Raw genomic sequence first — 19,449 nt, forward strand, 5'->3', positions numbered from 1 at the left:
ACCTGTTTGACTTTGGCAACATCACGAATGAAAGCATCGTCATTAACAAAATTCAGCAGTTTCTTCAGCTGGTCCAGGTCTCGGATGAAATCCTCTCCAATTTTCTACCAATCACAACCACAAAGAGACATGACATCGTTAACTGTATGGTTTAAACCTTGAACTGATATTACAGGTCATATGCATAAAACATTTACACTATGAAAAAGTAAGGGACGGGCAATTACACTAGATACTTTTTTTAATAATATAAAAAATACAGACAATACTATAACTACAACTCTTTAATTCTGCAGTCTAAATCAGTAAATAAACCATAAAAATACTGATTTAAAACAATTGGCATTAACAAAACACTATGTCCAGTGTCCAAATGTTTGTGAACACCCCTTCTAGTTAATTAATTTAGATTTTTAAGTTGTACCAATTGCTGGCACAAATTTGCGAATGCACAAACGCGGCTTGTTTAGTCCCTAAAAACGTATTTAATATTTTCTAAATATACCTTTATCTTTTTTGCAAATTAACTCTTAAAGTATCGCAAATAGAAAAGTAAATATCTTTAGGGGTGGGCTAAAATATTGATATTACGATATCTCGTTGTGATAAGTTGTGATACTTTTTTTGATGATATTTTTATTGAAAGATTGGGGGTCTAAACTACCTAAAAACCTAATTCCTAACTGGAATTACTTATGTTATTGCTGCTTCATTACTCCATGTGGGGGCATTAATCAAAGGAATAGGGTAACACTGCGGTGAAGAATATTGGTTGTTAAATTCTGTGAAACTGGCACCAATAAATCCATTATCCTTGTATTTATTTATGTATGACCATTTTGTCCTCTTTAGTAACACAGATGTGAAATTTTGTAGAGAATTCATCTTGTTATATATTGTGTAACACAAAAAATCATAGTGTTGTAATATTATTGTTACCATGGGCTATGTATTGCGATTAATATGAATCGTGTTGGGAGATGCCTTTTAATTTCCACCCCTAGTATTCCTGATGCTAGGTGCAGAATAGTAGAGGGGTACTGTATATAAAATGAGCTGTGGATCAGTGGTAAGTTAGTTCTCTGAAATGTTGGGTCTTTAGTTGATTTAGGGAATGACTAATGTCGCTGAATGCAATCTAATTCCCAAAACAATGCCTCTAGTGCATCTAGTAAAAGGCCACACCTGGACAACCCTGGAGATTTCTGCTTATCAGTATGATCGATATCAAAGATCACCCCTAGTGGAGGTTCTGTAAAGGTCCTCTTAAAAGAATGCATTTGGAGTTTGGGGGAACCCCTTTTTCCATGTTTGTAAGATCTTATTCTAATTTAATTAAACCTGCGCTTCCCTATCACAGTCCTGGAGGATCACTACAGGTCATGTGAGTGAAGTACTGACCTCTGCAATGACTTCAGCCAGACCAGGGTTGCACATGACCAGCCAGCGTCGGGGGGTGATGCCATTTGTTTTATTCTGGAACTTGTGTGGGTCCATCTCATAGAAATCCTTAAACCTGTTAACACATACACATACATGAGTAAAGGAAGCGTTGACAATATACTAAATATACAGTGGCAAGAAAAAAGTATGCCAAACCCTTTGAATTTTTTCTTGTTTGCTGCAGAAATTTGCTATAAAATATCATCTGATCTTCATCCAAGTGAAAGCCACTTCTTGGCTGAGTAGCCCCAGTCCCAAATTGTCTCCATTTCTAGTCTGGAGCATTTCAAAGTCTTTGAAATCACTTTGTATCCTTTTTATTTTTTAATTTCTTTTTGTAAATCCTCTGAAAGCTCTTTTCGGCGAGGCATGTCTCACATACACATATCCGTCTTGTGCAGAGCAAACTCAAAAAGTTTGAGTATTAATTATTAGTAAAATTAGCTCTAGTTCATATCTATAAACTAGCAAGACTCCAGGTATGCTAACACTTTTTGAGGCCATTAACACAAGGCTACACATACTTTTTCCACTAGCACTACAAAAGTTTTTAAATCACATTTTGACAAATTTATACAGAAAACCTTGAAATTCCAGAGGGTTCACATACTTTTTCTTGCCACTGTATAAACTAGTGCATCTCAAAAATCATTGAGAATATCATTGAAAAGTTACTTTATTTCAGTAATTCAGTTCAAAATGTGATACCCATTATATTATATAGATGTATTACACAGAGAAAGATCTATTTTAAGTGTTTATTTATTTAATTGTTGATTATTATGGCTTACAGCCAATTAAAACACAAAAATCAGTGTAGAATATTATATAAGACAATGCGAAGTGTGCCAAGTCCTGCTGGAAAATGAAATCTGCATCTTCATAAAAGTCAGCAGAGGGAAGCATGAAGTGCTGGAAAACACAACAAAGTGGATCAACATCAGCAGATGACGTGTCTCTCCAAACCATCAGTGATTATGTAAATTTCACACTAGACCTCAAGCAGTTTGGACTGTGTGTCTCTCCACTCTTCCTCCAGACTCTGCTCCCTTGATTTACAAATGAACTGTGAAATTTACTGATGATCAGTGAAGGTTTGGAGAGACATGTCATCTGCTGGTGTTGATCCACTGTGTTTTATTATCAAGTCTAAAGTCAGTGCAGTTTTGTTTTCCCACAAAATCTTACAGCTCTTCATGCTTCCCTCTGCTGACAACTTTTATAGAGATGCAGATTTCATTTTCCACACTGCCAAAAGTACCAATTGGTCTTATATAATATTATATAAAGGTGAATGATACCTACACAGTAGCTTTGAGGATATCTGAGTGAATGCGTGCAACACCGTTGACAGCATGGGAGCCAACAATGCACATATGAGCCATGTTCACTCTCTTTACTCCTCCCTCTTCAATTAGGGACATGCGGCGCAGGCGGTCATTATCTCCAGGATACAGTGAAGCCACACGCTGTACGGGCAAACACAGAAAACATAAAAATCTGAAAATTCATCACTTTTACAACTTGTACATTTATTGTCATTAAATATATGTACAGTACAACAGCACTGTTCTCTTCACATATCCCACAGCACAGAGTCTCCCATGCTATGCCCCCCAGGGGCAAGGTTAAAAGCTTTGCTCAAGTTCCACAACCCTGTGGTCATTAACCCAGCACACTAAACACTGCCTTATCTTGTTTCATCCATTTACACTCAAGCTATAGATTACCTAATAAGCCATAATGTGCAATTAGAGAGTGCGCATCTGACCTCCATATGGCGACGGTTGATCTCGTAGATGATCTCGAGGTGACGTGGCAGCAGGTTCTGGAACAGGTCGATAGGCCAGCGCTCCAGAGCCTCGGGCAGCACAGTGTGGTTAGTGTAGGCGCAGGTTTTGACTGTAATATCCCAGGCCTGGGACCAGAAGTAATGTTTTAGTGATTGTGATTGTCCTTTGCTTAAGATCATTTTTTTTAAATCAGATTTATTACACTTTTTTTAAAGTAGACACGTTTTAAAGATGATGTATTTGTTTTTTTGGGGTTTTTTTTTTACCTTGTGCAGTGTAGTGTATAGCACTGTTGTGGCCATTGTGCATGCTGTACATTCACACATGACTAATTATTTGTGAATGAGCTTAAAAACAACTTAATTTCTATAAATATTTCTATAATTTCTATCTGCTTACTTTTTCCCATGACAGCTTTTCATCATCAACCAGGACCCTCATCAGCTCAGGAATTGCAAGAGCAGGGTGGGTGTCATTCAGTTGGATGGCCACCTGGAGGCAGAAAAGACATGCTGCAGATATGGCTTATTGAAAATGAATGTGTATGGAAGAAAACAGTGTTATGAAAAGGTTTGGGCACCTCTGATAATTTTAATGATTTTTCTTTATAAATATTTAGTTGTTCGGATCAGCAATTTCAGTTAAATATATAATATAGCAGACGAACACAGTGATATTTAAGAAGTGAAACAATTAATTCAGAATGCAGCAGCACGACTCGTCTTCAATCTTCCGAAGTTCAGTCATGTGACTCCTTTGCTGCGTTCCCTCCACTGGCTTCCTGTTGCCGCCCGCATCCGATTCAAAACCCTATCTCTGGCCTACAAGACAAAAAACGGACCAGCTCCTTCTTACTTGATGGCTATGGTCAAAGCCAGATCTGCACCAAGAGCTCTTAGAGCTTCCAGTAAGGCTCGGCTCGAACCTCCATCCCTCAAAACACACAGAAAACAGACATCCAGACTCTTCTCTGTGCTGCAGCACCAAGGTGGCGGAATGAACTTCCACTGGGTGTCAGAACAGCAGAGTCACTCACGGTCTATTTGACTGAAGACACATCTTTTCAAAGAGTTCCTAAACTAATCTAAAAAAAAAAAAAAAAAAAGGTTCCTAGGGTTCTAAACATGATCAAGCTCTGTGTATCTCTTGATCCAAGTCCTAGCTTTAAATTCTTTAAACAAAATTAGACAGGTGCATACATTTGGGCACTCCAACAAAAAAAAATACACCAGTATTTAATAGGTCATCCTGTTGCATAAATAACAGCCTCTAAATGCTTCCTATAGCTTTCAATGAGAGTCTGGCTTCTGGTTGAAGGTATTTTGGACCATTCTTCTTTACAAAAAACATCTGCAGTTCATTCAGGTTTGATGTTTTCTGAACATGAACAGCCCGCTTTAAATCACACCACAAATTTCCAATAATATTCTATAGTATAGGGATTGAGATGATAATTTCAGAATGCTGTACTTGTTCCTCTGCATGAATGCTTTGGTCGATTTTGAGCAGTGTTTAGTGTTTAGGGTTGTTGTCTTGTTGAAGTATCCAGCCCCGGTGCTTCAACTTCAACTTTCTCACTGATTCTTGAACATTGTTCTCACAAATCTGCTGACATTGTAGTAAAATCCATGTGACCCTCAACTTTAACAAGATTTCCAGTACCTGCACTGATCACACAGCCCCACAGCATGATGGAACCACCACCACATTTTACTATGGGTAGCATTAAAGTGTTTGTCTTGGAATTCTATGTTCTTTTTTCTCCATTCATACCTATATCAATTTTAGTTTCATCAGTCCACAGCACCTTATTTCAAAATTATGCTGGCTTGTCCAAATGAAGCTTTAGCTTTAGCATACCTCAAGCGACTCTGTTTGTGGTTTGTGCGCAAAAAAGGCTTCTTCTGCATTAATTACTCTCCCATACAGCCTCTCCTTGTGTAAAGAGCGCTGAATAGTTGAACGATGCACAGTGACTCCATCTGCAGCAAGATGATGATGTAGATCTTTGGAGCTGATCTGTGGGTTGACCATGACCATACTAGGACTATGACTATGACTATGACCTCACCATCCTTCTCCTCTGCTTATCTGAGATTTATCTTGGCTGCCACTTCAGGCCTTAACTAGAACTGTTCTTGTGGTCTTCCATTTCCTCACTCTGTTCCTCACAGTGGAAACTGACAGGTTAAATCTCTGAGATCTCTGAGCTTTTTGTATCTTCCTCTAAACCATAATGTTGAACGATCTTAGTTTTCAGGTCATTAGACAGTTTAAGTGTTTTGTTGCCCCTAGAGAAAATGCAAAGAGAAGAAAAACTCGCAATTGGCCACCATGTAGGTCAAGGGTCAATGAGCTTACCTAACTAATTTTGTCTTCCAATAATTAGTGCTAAAGATATTTGAATCAATAAAACGACAAGGGTTCCCAAATGTATGTACCTGCCTAATTTTGTTTAAAGAATTATGGCACACTTTCTGTAAATTCTATTACTGTGTTCGTCTGCTATATGATATATTTACCTGAAATTGCTGATCCGAACAACCAATGATTTATAAAGCAAAATCATAAAAATGATCAAGGGTGTCCAAACTTTTTCATACAACTGTACATTAAATATTTTGTCTATTTCTGTTTAAACATAACAATGTTACATTTAGCATTTAAAAGCAGCTGTTAAAGACAGTATTTTTTCACTTTCCAATGAAAATCAAGTATCTCCAAAACAGCAAGTTTACAAGAGAGAGATAAAACCTTCTTAACTTTCAATTAAAGTTGATGTAAAAAGAGTTTATTTCAGGTCATTTTGGAGAATTTCTATTTATCCATTAATCAAGAAAGTTTGACACAGGATAAGGGACAGCTTGTGTTTTCAAATTATATAGTAAACTTAAAATCAACATAAAAGGAAGATACTTGTTTTCATTGGACAGCAATTTGTACAAAAAGTAACAGAACTTCATGTTAACCATTGGAGCTTTTTTTAACTGGAACAGCATGTTTTGCTGTGCCCTTTAAGGTGGAACAGAATGCAACTGTTCCAGTGCACGCTTCCCCATGCCATCTGATTAAAGCATACCTGCATGTGCTTTGGTAGATAAAAACATCAATGTGAAATGCAATAGTACACCAGTGATCGTGATTATATGACAATCAAGAGGAGATTTGAGTTGGAAACTGGGAAAAAGGGACACTACCTTAACTAGTGTGGGGAAACTGCAGTCATTCCATAATGACCTCTAACTATAGTAATAGTCACCCAGCCTGGAGTAAAAGTATTGTATTTTTGGCACTATAAGGCACACTTAAAATCCTTTAATTTTCCAAAAATTCATGCCTATGAATTTTACCAGTCAGGTTGAAAGGAGCAGTATAGCTATTTCCCCATTAGAGGTGAGTATTATCCATTTTTTAAAAATATATATGGCGAGAGAGAGATAGAAAAGCTCTGGAAAAAATAAGAGACCACTTAAAAATGACAAGTTTCTTTGATTTTAACAAATTGAAAACTTCTGGAAACTCTCCATCTTATTTTAGTACTTAACTACAATAGTGAAGTAGTTCTACTTTCATACTATTAATCTCTATTAGAAAGTAACATACATGTTCCTAGTTGAATTTTAATGCTTAAACCTTCATTAACATGATAAACGTCTAGCTCAGTGTCGCATGTAAGTGTGTTATGTGATGAACAGCAGTGTCCAGCACACCTTGTCAGGGAGGAAGGTGAAGTCGGTGCGCACGATCTCTCTGGAGCCGAACTTAGAGGCCTTAAAGCGGCGGACGATGTCCTGGAGCGTGGCGGCCACCACGAAATACTCCTGCTTCAGACGCAGCTCCTTCCCCTCAAAGAACTGCACAGAGGCACAGACACAGTTTAAAAGAATCGTTTCGTGCAAAAACAAATTTACACACTTTTCTATGTACACAAAGTATAGCCCATCCGTTTTGCACTGGAGCTACAAGACAAAAAACTTGTAGCACATCAACTCAACTCAAGGCACAAAAAATGTTACTTCAAACAGACTTGCTTATGTGGTTTCTGCTTATGTATAACATTCTGTTTTCTGTAAAACATGGATAAATACAGACTAAAAGATGCTTCTACTGTTTTTTTTCAGTAACGTACTCTTCTTTTCTCAACAGAACAAACCAATTTAAGGCAAGAGTGGGATGATTAAGCAGACAGTTTGCAGTTTGCAAGGCTAATTGGAGGGTGTAAGCATCCACTTAAGATCCACTTGTTACATACGTTAGCCTTGAAGCTCCAGTGCAAAACAGAGGAAGCAAACATCAGATACAAAACATGTCTTAACTGATCAGCTGCACAGCTACATTTCTCGATTGCTCTGAAAGTAAGCCCAGAATATTTCAGAAAAATAAAAGGTCAAGACATACGTGGTGTGCAGATGTTTGATCACGCACAATTTCCGTTCATTTAAATAGAAATATTAGGAAAAAAGGCTACAAGAGGTACTGTGTACCACAAATGTTTTTAAAATTTGTTAAATTAGTAAATAATAATGTATTTATATGATACTGAAATTTAAAACACATTTAATGTGAATGAAGAGAGAGAGAGTGAGAGAGAGAGAGAGTGGGTGGATGATTTACTGACGTTGTCATTGGGATACAGCACTCTAGAGATGTTCTCAGCCAGGTTCCTGTCCAGAACAGCCTGGATGTACCCACCAATGTTGACTAAGCAGAAAAGAAACCAGAGAGAGGGGTCAAGGTTTGATCTTGTATCTTGTGTCACATCTGTGTTCATGTATGCACCTGGCCTGTCTAATCTATAAGGAAGCCTTACATTCTTTTCAAAATAGAAAACAAATAATAATAAAAAGGCTATAAATGTGTTATTAATTATACACTATGTTATACATGTATATTATACATAATACATATTATATATTATTATATCCTTACAACCACAAACTTAAATGTATTTTATTAAGATTTAATTGCACATCATTGTGAAGTGGAATGAAAATGATACATGGTTTTATAAATTTTAAGTCTGTGATATAAATACTTAGCAAGAGATTTTTGCTCATTCTTCTCTGCAAAATATCTTAAGCTAAGCCAGATTGGATGGAGAGCATCTGTGAACAGCAATTTTCTTTCAACAATGGTTTTCTTCTTGCTTTCACTCTTTCCTAAAGACAACATTTGTGGAGTGTATGATTTATAGTTGTCCTGTGTACAGATTCTCCCACCTGAGCTGTGGATTTCTGCAGCTCCTCCAGAGTGACCATGGGCATCTTTGGCTGCTTCTCTGACTTAGGCTCTCCTTACTCGTTCCATCAGTTTGGGTGGACCATGGCCATGTCTTGGTATCTTGGTAGTTGTAGAATACCTTTTCCATTTTTGGATGATGGATTGAACAGTGCTTTAAACTTCTCCACAACTTTGTCTCTGACCTGTCTGGTGAGTTCCTTAGTCTTCATGATGCTGTTTGTTCACTATTGGTCTCTAATAAACCACTGAGGCGTTCTCAGAACAAGTGTATTTATACTGAGACTTAATTACACACACCTGGAACTGAATAATCGTCCGACTTTTCAGATTTTTTATTATTTTTATTAGAATTTAAAAATGAAAAACTATATATCATTTTCATTCCACTTCACAATTATATGTTATTTTGTGTTGGTCTATCACAGATCTGTCACGAATAGGCGGACCATGGTCCGGGTCCGGACCCAGACGTTGTTACTAAGAAGAATTTATTTCTGACAGTGGAGGAACTTTTCTTGTCTTTACGTCTTTTGTGCTTTATTGCAGCGCAGTAAACTCACAGACCAATCACGTGTGTTGTAAGATCAACAAATGTTCTCCTCTGCCAATCAGATCTGTGCAGATGCTGCTGTTAAAATATGCTGTTCATAAACAAAGCTAATATTCTGGCCAAGTTCAGCAAACATTTCTCCATATATTGTACGATTTATCATTTATGTCATTATTATCATGACAGGCAGGCCTACATTTAATATAAATAAAATCAAATAGAATAAATATAGCATTTCGAAACAAAGTTGACATACAGATTCACATTAATAGAATCGATAAGTTAAATTATTGAGGGTATTTCCATTTATTGAATGATCGATAAAATCGATAATGTAATTATTGTGACAAGCCTGTTTAAACCAGTAAATATTGTTGAAATACACTGAATAGTATTTGTAATTTGTGTCTTTCAGTTTTTTAAGGACATAAACACTGACAAAACTACTAGGCGGCTTCAGTATACAGAATATAGCACTGAATCATAACACAAGTTCAAAATGATGACGGGTCCGTACCATGGCCTGACAAAATTTTCTCTAACTGGACTGTACTGAATTTTAATTAAAACCCCCTGATCTATCATTTAAAATCTTAATAAAAATACTTTTAATTTGGGGTCGTAAGGTTACAAAAAAGCCGCTGTAACCATTTTAAAAAGCTAGGCCTCCCCAAACTTTGGACGGGCAGAGTGTTTGGACATTTGACTCACAGTCTTTCAGGTTGAACTCGCATGGGGCCTTGGCAGACCACAGCCTCATCGTGTTTACAATGTTGTTTCTGTAGCCAGGCACAGGAGTGTCGTATGGCAGGGCCAAGACCACCTGTCAAACATGTTGACCCAGATTCACACTTATTCCATCACTTCTAGAACTTCTGTGAGCTACTGTGCACACATACTGTACACATCCATGCAGTGTACTCTTTACCTGAGTATCTACCCATTTGACTCCATCTGGGTGGTGCTCTGTCCTGCCGTAGAAGTGCACTGGACGCATGTATTCGGGGCGGGCTTTCTCCCATGGATTGCCATAGCGCAGCCAGTCATCAGCTTCTTCCACCTGTTAGTTATGGACATGATTAAGATGCCAAACAAATAAATTGCCTAGTTGCCTGTTGTTTAAATATTCCATTTGAAAGAACAGGTGTTTGACTCACCTGCCAGCCATTAACAATTTTCTGGTTGAAGATGCCAAACTCATAACGAATGCCATAGCCATAGGCAGCCAAACCAAGACTAGCCATGGAATCCAAGAAGCATGCTGGCAGCGATAAGGAAGGGATGGGGTAGAGGGGATTGAGAAAAGAAGAAGAAGGAGAAAAAAAAAAAGAAAACTAAATCAGTCCACTGAAGATAAAGTGTTTAAATTCGTGCCCTGTTTTCAAGTGGCAGATTAATCCTAATTAGGAAATTATGCAGTCATTGGTGCTTGTCCTTAACTTAATCACTGTCCTTAAAAATTGGCCCATAATATTGCAAAGTTATGATCATATCAGTGGATTTGCTTGAGCTCTTTGTGTAGTTTATTTAATAACTGAGATGAAAATGGCAGATAGTACTTCAAAAATGGAGAAAGAAGAGAGCAAAGACAGAGCGTGGCATGTACCAGCGAGACGGCCCAGGCCTCCATTCCCCAGTCCGGCGTCCTCCTCGATGTCCTCCAGCTCCTCCATGTCCAAACCCAGCTAAGAAGCACAGTAAATTATATATAAAAAAAATAATGAACTGGTAAAACAATACTATACTAGTACATATCTAAAAAAAATAGAATATCATTGAAAAGTTACTTTATGTCAGTAATTCAGTAATTCAAAATGTGTATTAAACACAGAGTTATCTATTTTAAGCTTTTATATCTGTTATTGTTGATGATTATGGCTTACAGCCAATGAAAACCCAAAAATCAGCATCGCAGAAAATTTGAATATTATATAAGACAGTGGACCAACACCAGCAGATGACCCTTAAACCATCACTCTTTGTAATAACGTCACACTAGACCTCAAGCTGTTTGGACTGTGTGTCTCTCCACTCTTCCTCCAGACTCTGCTCCCTTGATTTCCAAATGAAATATAAAATTTACTGATAGTCAGTGACGGTTTGGAGAGACATGTCATCTGCTGGTGTTGGTCCACTGTGAGTTGGTCCACTGTGAGATGCATCAAGTTCAAAGTCAGTGCAGTGTTTTCCCGGAAGATCTTACAGCATTTTATGCTTCCCTCTGCTGACAACTTTTATGGAGATTTTGTGGATTTCATTTTCCAGCAGGACTTGGTACACTGGGCACACTGCCAAAAGTACTAATTGCACTTATATAATATTCTAATGTTGTAAAACACTGATTTTTGTTTTTTATTGGCTGTAAGCCATAATTATCAACACTAAAATAAAAAGAGTTTCACATTTTGAGCAGAATTACTGAAAAAGGACCTTCTTAATAATATTCTAATTGTTTGAGATACAAGTTGACTATATAAATGGTTTATGGTTCTTCAAAATTATGAAAACGCACCTGGTACACTGCCTCATCACAAGCGTTCTCCAAGGCCAAATTCACCATGGTGTTCTGCAGAGTACGGCCCATGTAGAACTCCAGCGAGAGGTAGTACACACGCTAGAAAATAAGAAATAAAAAGAAAATAGAGATGTTTCAGATATTTTTTCAGCAGAGATGTTCCAGCATTGGATGTCCCTTTACATTGAAACACTAATGCTTTTCATACTAAGAAAAAAATAATGCTCTGTGTTCAGGCTTAATAAAAAAATAAAAGCATGTGAGCAATTCAGTATATTCTTACAGTAAATTCTGATTATACAGACATTAAGGCCTAAAATGCTGGTGATCATTTATGTGCCACTAATACAGCTTTTGCTACAAGATCTGCGATGGTGCCCTATGGTATCCAGCCTCAAGATATTCCTTTATAGCATCAGATCCTTTAAATCTTGTTAGTTGTATAGTGGATTTGTTGTCTTCAAGCATCATTGACTCTTAAGCTCCCAACAGCCTGTTTTGATGGTTTGTGATTTGTACTTCATTAGATCACTGTTGTTAGGTACCCAACACAGCTGACCAGGAGTATCCCACAGGTCTCACTGGTTTAGACATGCTCCAAACCAGTCTGTCTGGCTATATAGATTTTCACCTTTGTTAAAGCTGATTGATCTGCATTCAGTGTGTCAAAAAAAACAAAAAAAAAACTGAATGTTCAAATACTGTGTAACATACATCAAAGAACCTAATGTACCTTTTAACGAATTACGGGATTATATGCATATACCATACAGTATGATGTCACTGTCCAACAAATAACATGTATCTCCATTTAGTAGATTTTTAGTTTTCTACATCATTTATGCACAATGATGTAGTAAATAAATGGACCAACAGAAATGTTTCAAAATGACTTAGTTATTAGTCAGAATGACAGGGAAAGGATTTAAATTTCTGTAAAAAAAAAAAAAAAAGATAAATTGTGATGGGAAGGTGAATGAATCAGAGCATCTCTAAAACAGCACACATGTCTGGTGGGCTTTTTTTTTTGGTATGCATTTGAGAGTATGAAAATTGGTCAAAGAAAGGACAACCGATATCTGGGTCATGGACACCCAAGACTCACTAATAAAACCCAATGAGATCTCTCCTGACAACCTACAAAATCTGCTGCTAACGTCTTGGTGCCAGATATTGGATACAGGACCCCTCCTGAGGTCTCATCCTTGTCCATGTTTCAAATGGACAAGGATCTATTGTGGTGGCACAAGGAAAATATATGTTTTGATTTTACCAAATTGAAAACCTCTGGAATGTAATCAAGAGAAAGATGGATGATCACAAGCCATCAAACCAAGCTGAACTGCTTGAATTTTTGCACCAGGAGTGGCATAAAGTTATCCAAAAGCAGTGTGCAAGACTGGTGGAGGAGAACCTACCAAGATGCATAAAAACTGTAATTAAAAACCAGGGATGTTCCACTAAATATTGATTTCTGTACCTTAAAAACTTTATTAATATGAAATTAATTTCTTTGCTTTATTTGAGGTCTGAAAGCTCTGCATATTTTTTGGTAATTTAGCTATTTCTCATTTTTTTGCAAATAAATGCTCTAAATGATGATATTTTTATTTAGAATTTGGAAGAAATGTCCGTAGTTTACAGAATAAAACAACAATGTTCATTTTACATAAAAATATACCTATAAAGAGCAAAATCAGAGAATTGCTGGGTGGTGGTGGTAAAGCTAAGCTAAGTAAACACAGCTGCAATTCTTTAAAAAGAAACATTTTTTAATGCTAATGCTGATCCAGCCAAGGTGCTGGGGAACTAAACTGAAACTAAACTAAAACTGCACACTCCTTAGTGACTTTACTGTTCCTTAATACCTTTTTTCTAAGTGGGTGCTATTTTTAGATAAAATTAAATCTTTAAAATTTTAATCAGGAGTGACATTACTGTATCAAACTCCTGTGTTTAAACGTATAAAGGTTTCCAATGATGTGGACTCCTTTAGTGAAAAGGGGTTGCAACCCAAAAAGAAGTTCAAACTATAGTTTTAAGCAGTCTAACTGTGTATTTAATTCTAATATTAATTAACATTAAACCTTAACATTCACAGTTCAGTTTTTCTTTTTTTTTCCATTTGAAGTTTAACTACATAGCTCTGGAAGAATAAGAGACCACTTCAGTTTCTGAATCAGTTTATCTGATTTTGCTATTTATAGGTATATAATTGAGAAATAGAAGAAATATGTCATTTAGAGCCTGTATTTGCAGAAAATAAGAAATGGCTTGAGTTTTCAGACCTCAAATAATGCAAAGAAAACACGTTCTTATTCATAAAGTTTTAGGAGTTCAGAAATCAATATTTGGTGGAATAACCCTGGTCTTTAATCATAGTTTTTATGCATCTTGGCAGGTTCTCCTCCACCAGTCTTGCACACTGCTTTTGGATAGCTTTACACCACTATTTGTGCAAAAATTCAAGCAGTTCAGCTTTGTTTGATGGCTTGTGATCATCCATCTTCCTCTTGATTATATTCTAGAGGTTTTCAATTAGGTAAAATAAAAAAAAATCATAATTTTTAAGTGTTCTAGGAAAAGCTATAATGGATTTCACTGTATTATGTGTAGACTAATATAGTAGAATCTGACAGTTCTCCAGCCATTCTCCAGCAGTGTGTGCTGCTACAGACTGGTACTGTAATGTGATCTATCTCCCAGTTGTGCAGCCATGGGTTGTGCATGTCCTTCTTGAGATCCCGGCTCCTCCTCGCAAAGAAGCGCCTTCAGACTGAAGGCTATTTTGGGACTACATCACACACTATTTTTATTCCCTGTCCCCTTTCTCTAGTGAACTAACATGGGCCAGCATGTTAGTCTAGCCTTGCTGTACAAGTCCTTTTTCCTTTCTATTGGATACTCGGTGGGGTCAGTATAAAGAGGGTCTGATACAGATGGGTGGTGGAGGCAGAGGAAGGTCACTGGTGTTATGTAACACTGGCATTTTGACTCTAGTATAAATAACCACCCCTCAGGTCACTAGCAAAGGTTATGTAGTCTGTGTATAAGGCTGCACTGTCATAGGAAGAGATAATCTGACCCGGGGCAGAGATATATACTGATGGAGGGCTTTAGTACCATATAGCTTTCATTTATTTCAAGTGAACGGGCAAACATGGTCCTTAAGGCAACTGGGCCACTCTGGGCAACCCGTTTTTTATTTTATTTTTATGTAGAGCTCTTTTCAGTTTGTACTGAGTTTCGTTGATTATGCATATAACAACTCTTTCTCTTAAATTTTGTTAAGAGAAAAATTTTGTTATAATCTTAAGGGGATGGAGATAGTTGTAAAATCTAAATTTTGAACTAGTTTGAAGGAGCGGTGTATTTTAATTCAAGGAATAAGATTACGGAATAATTTGGAGAGTGATGTTAAAAATTCTAGATCAATGTGTGTGTTTAAAAAATATATATGAAATAGTATAATGTGTAACTATATAAACTGTTGTTTGAGAAGGATTTAATTTTTTTGTTAATTTTTGTTTTTTGAAAAATTACTGTTGTTCTAAATAATTTTTTTTCCGAAAAAAGGGGCAGATATTATAAGATTTTTTGCTTCTTTCTGCTGCCTTTCATTTTATATAATGAAATTAATAAATCTTCAAAAAAAAAAATAAAAAATATATATATATATATAAATATATACTGTAAGCCTCCATAGTGAAGACTGTGAAGTGAAGCTTTTGAAGAACTTTCTGGGCTACAGAAAGTTAGCCTGCTATATTAGCACAGTATCGGGTAACAGTCCAGCTGTTATAACAGATAACCAAAGAGCATCACAAGAACTATAATAATGCAGAATTCATGCAACAATACAGTGCATCTATTATATGTCACATCCTATATCTCACACATCCTGTACCTGCATATACAGTGCACACACACTACAATGTACTACAGTACATGTACATATAATTAAAAAGCTCTGTAATATCATCATATCACCAGATTTCATTTGAAATTAGATAATGTAATGACCTTTCATCAAGGGAGTGACTTCTGACCTTTGTGTCAAAGATACTTTAAACTTCTGGTGACCTTGGTCTTTAACTGCAGCGAGAAAGGTCAGAGATATTAGAATTGTACTGAGGTTTCATTACTCTATAATAACCAGGCTAAAATATGCAGTGCTAATATTACACTGCAAAAAAGAATAACCAACATTAAGTTTACATACAGGATCTTGCATGTTTCGCTTTAAATGATTAGAAATACAGTACCGCAGGACTACAGGACACATCTTCCTACATTGTAAATTAACGAATACTGAAGTGATCCAGACTATGAAGGAACACATAAGAAATCATGTAGTAACTTGTGTTAAACAAACCGAAATGAGCAAAGACGCATTTAGGTGCCATTATCTTGTGGTTTCTGAGGCTTGTAACTCTAATGAACTTATCCTGTGCAAAAGAGGAAACTCTTGGTCTTTCTTTCCTGGGGCAATCCTGATGAGAGCCAGTTTTATCAAGTATATTTTTTCTTTACAATATGGAATAGAACATTACTCAAATATAGCTATTCAATCTAAACTCTACCTATTCACAACTTTACAACTGATGCTGTCAAACACATAAAATTACAAATGACAAATTTATACACAAAAATTCATAGTGAACTTTATAGTGGAATTACAAATGTCCTGGATTTGGTTTAATAGCACCACAGCAATGTAATATATTAATAATGCAACTTAGTTTGAAAATAACTAAGTCTGAAAATAGTTTGCAAGTACAAGCCCAATTTTCTGTACATCTGCTGCCAATATCTCATATATTGGTAAATCGAGTTAAGAGCAGCAAACAATCGATTTTATCCTTTAAAAAAAACTTCTAAAATGCCTTTCTTTGAAATTATTCTGCGTTCCATTTACCTCAGAAGTTGGACGCTGGAACTGGGAATGACAACATTCCAGATAAACTTTCTAATAACTGTACTCTATTTCAAAATATTTCTAAACAAATATGTAGTTAAATGTTTAAGAGTTTACCATAACCGGTTTCACAAATATATGTATTTTTTTGCAAATCCCCCAAAATATGCACCACTTTTCATGTCAAGGGCAAGCATTCTTAGCTTTGTCTCAGGTTAGCTATGTTAGCTTTGTCCCAGATTAGCATTGTTAGTATTGTTCCAGATTAGCATTGTTAGCTTTGTCTCAGGTTAGTATTTTTAGCATTGTCCCAGAATAGCATTGTTAGCTTTGTCCCAGGTAGGCGTTGTGAGTATTGTTAGCTTTGTCTCAGGTTAGCATTGTTAGCTTTGTCCCAGGTTACTGTTGTAAGTATTGTTCCAGGTTGGCATTGTTAGCATTCTCCCAGTTTAGTATTATTTGTAATAGCATACCATATTTGTTCATTATAGAAGCATTATGGACAGGTTGAATACTAGTGTGTGTTTGACTGATTTATTGAAACTGTACAGTACTGCTGCTTTTTTTTCACTGTTAATGTAATGTAAATGTGGCATTTTTACCTTTACTTATACTTATAAGAATTTGGAAATCCCTTCTTTTGTTGAAAGCTGCTGATGTTTCTGATTTCATTTTGCTTCGGGCAGTTTCTTAAGCATCTACATTTTGACAATTCCAGCAGTCTAGTAGGATGTTGAAGGCTGGAACACATCTGCTGTGCTGCATGTGAAACCTGCCCTGTTTCAGCAGGCGTAGTAGAAAAAAAATAATAAAAGGAAATAAATCATTCGCTGCTGCCACACAAGCTCTGCTGGCACATTCCTTAGCAACAACAGAGAGGCAAGCCTGTCAGCATTACTGCCCAATCAGAGCGCAAGTAGCCACAGAGATGAAAGATCTGTGACATCTGCTGATGCCAAACAATACGACATAGTGCTTTTAGGAATCATTTCATTGTTAAACAGCCTTCATCCTGATGTACATCCAGACTGATGTCATAGTTTTATCAGCTGCTTCTGCTCTCTGTTTAATATTATAAGAATAAAGGCGTATTCTGTATGTAGAGCATAAACACAGGATTCGGTACAACTTTCAAATAAGACTACCTTTATAAATGGTTTCTAAATGGTTTACATTTAGTGTATTAATGGTTACTAATTAAGTTGTAAGTGCCTTAAAATCATTAATAATCAGTTATGTGACTGTGGGTTCACTATTTGGCAAACAACAGGTCTATGTACCTTTCTAGGTATGTGTTATAACTGATTATTAATGATTATTAATGATTTTTGAGGCATTTACAACCTAATTAGTAACCATTAATAAACTAAACTATTTATAAACCCTTTATAAATGTATAAATTAGTAGTGTGCTGATCTGATTAGATCAGGAATTGGGATTGTTCTAATACTATCCAAAGTCTGATATATAATATAACATAATATAATATAATATACATAATCTGATTGGTCAGTTAGCCTACACTACCACACAACTGCTTAACACTTGAACCCAAAAACAAAAAGGAATGTGTTCAGGCCTAAATGCCAGTGTTCTGAGCTTCATAGGGAAGTAGAATATTTATATCACTGTTTGATTATGGTGTTAAGCAAATACAAATTTATTTTTATATACTACTGTATTGTATACTTCAGATCCCACTGTACTGATTGGAGAAAAAGAAAAGTTTAGGTATACGGTTGTGTGTTTGTACTATTACACTTTTTTCTAAATTTTGATGTAAACAAAATGCTGTAAATATAGCCTACATATATTGTAAACAGACATGTACAGTTGCAAGAAAAAAGTATGTGAACCCTTTGGGATTACTTGGATTTCTGCATAACTTGGTCATTAAATGTTTTCTGATCTTCATCTAAGTCACAACAATAGACAAATTAAACTAATACCACACAAAAAAAAAAAATATATATATATATATATGCATGGTTTTATTGCACACGGCATGTTAACATTCACAGTGCAGGGTGGAACCGGTGACAGGGTAGAGCATCAACCGCTCTGACTTTAGTGATAATGTGGGTGTGGCATGATTCCTAACCTTTTTTTATAATTGTAACAAGTAATGATTCAGCTCATAAAAATGTAAATCAAAGTAGAAGTATTAAGCTCATGAAAAAATATATAGTAAAGTAAAAGCAAAAGTAAGGAGGAAAAAAATACTCCTGTAAATACATATACCGAATTTAAGCACTTAAGTACAAAAGTGAAGTAGCTGTACTTTTACTATACATGTCTAATTGCAACATATGTGTCAGTAAGTGCTCGCTAATACACAGCTCTACTTATAAAAAAGGGAAATTGGCTTATGATTGATCATTGATTATTATTGTTAGATACATAGTATCTACAGTATCAATATCGGACATGAAAATGTGGTATTGTTCCAATCCTAATTTTAACTATATATACATATATATATATATGTATATGTGTATATATATATATATATATATATATATGTATATATATATATATATACATATATATATATATATATATATATATATATATATATGTATATATATATATATATGTATATATACATATATATATATATATATATATATATATGCATATAGTTAAAATATTTATATATATATATATATATATATATATATATATATTTTTTTTTTTTTTTTTTTTTTTTTTACATCTCCTGTAAGGGTGGGTGATATGGCTCTAAAATAATATCACGATATTTTATGGTATTTTGGTGATATGACAAAACACTTAATTAGAAAACTTATTTAGAATTTGATTATTGCAAAAAAAAGAATTTTATCTGATTTGTAACAGTGATCCAGAATGTCATGATAGTAATGCACTCTAAATATATCCATATATTCACGATTAAATTAAAATAAATGATACTCTAGTAGATATATAATGGGAAATAAGAATTGAGTGAATTTTTCTTTTGCTAAA

General features: G+C 35.5%; 2 protein-coding genes across 4 annotated transcripts in view; one reads left to right on the forward strand and one right to left on the reverse strand.

Moving 5' to 3' along the window:
- The window catches only part of rasgrp2 (RAS guanyl releasing protein 2 (calcium and DAG-regulated)), a 494,831-nt gene that overhangs the window by 442,008 nt on the left and 33,374 nt on the right, over positions 1-19,449 (forward strand). The window lies entirely within an intron of this gene.
- The window catches only part of pygma (phosphorylase, glycogen, muscle A), a 28,289-nt gene that overhangs the window by 7,803 nt on the left and 1,037 nt on the right, over positions 1-19,449 (reverse strand). Inside the window, exons 2-13 of the mRNA XM_022676103.2 lie at positions 11,540-11,641; positions 10,634-10,712; positions 10,185-10,288; positions 9,956-10,087; positions 9,739-9,850; positions 7,855-7,937; positions 6,947-7,090; positions 3,636-3,728; positions 3,215-3,361; positions 2,749-2,912; positions 1,402-1,516; positions 3-104 (exon numbers count right to left, since the gene is read on the reverse strand). Coding sequence (XP_022531824.1) covers positions 3-104; positions 1,402-1,516; positions 2,749-2,912; positions 3,215-3,361; positions 3,636-3,728; positions 6,947-7,090; positions 7,855-7,937; positions 9,739-9,850; positions 9,956-10,087; positions 10,185-10,288; positions 10,634-10,712; positions 11,540-11,641 — 1,377 coding nt within the window. The remainder of the gene's footprint in view (positions 1-2; positions 105-1,401; positions 1,517-2,748; positions 2,913-3,214; positions 3,362-3,635; positions 3,729-6,946; positions 7,091-7,854; positions 7,938-9,738; positions 9,851-9,955; positions 10,088-10,184; positions 10,289-10,633; positions 10,713-11,539; positions 11,642-19,449) is intronic.

This window comes from Astyanax mexicanus, chromosome 17 (assembly GCF_023375975.1).
Source record: "Astyanax mexicanus isolate ESR-SI-001 chromosome 17, AstMex3_surface, whole genome shotgun sequence".
NCBI lineage: Eukaryota > Metazoa > Chordata > Actinopteri > Characiformes > Acestrorhamphidae > Astyanax > Astyanax mexicanus.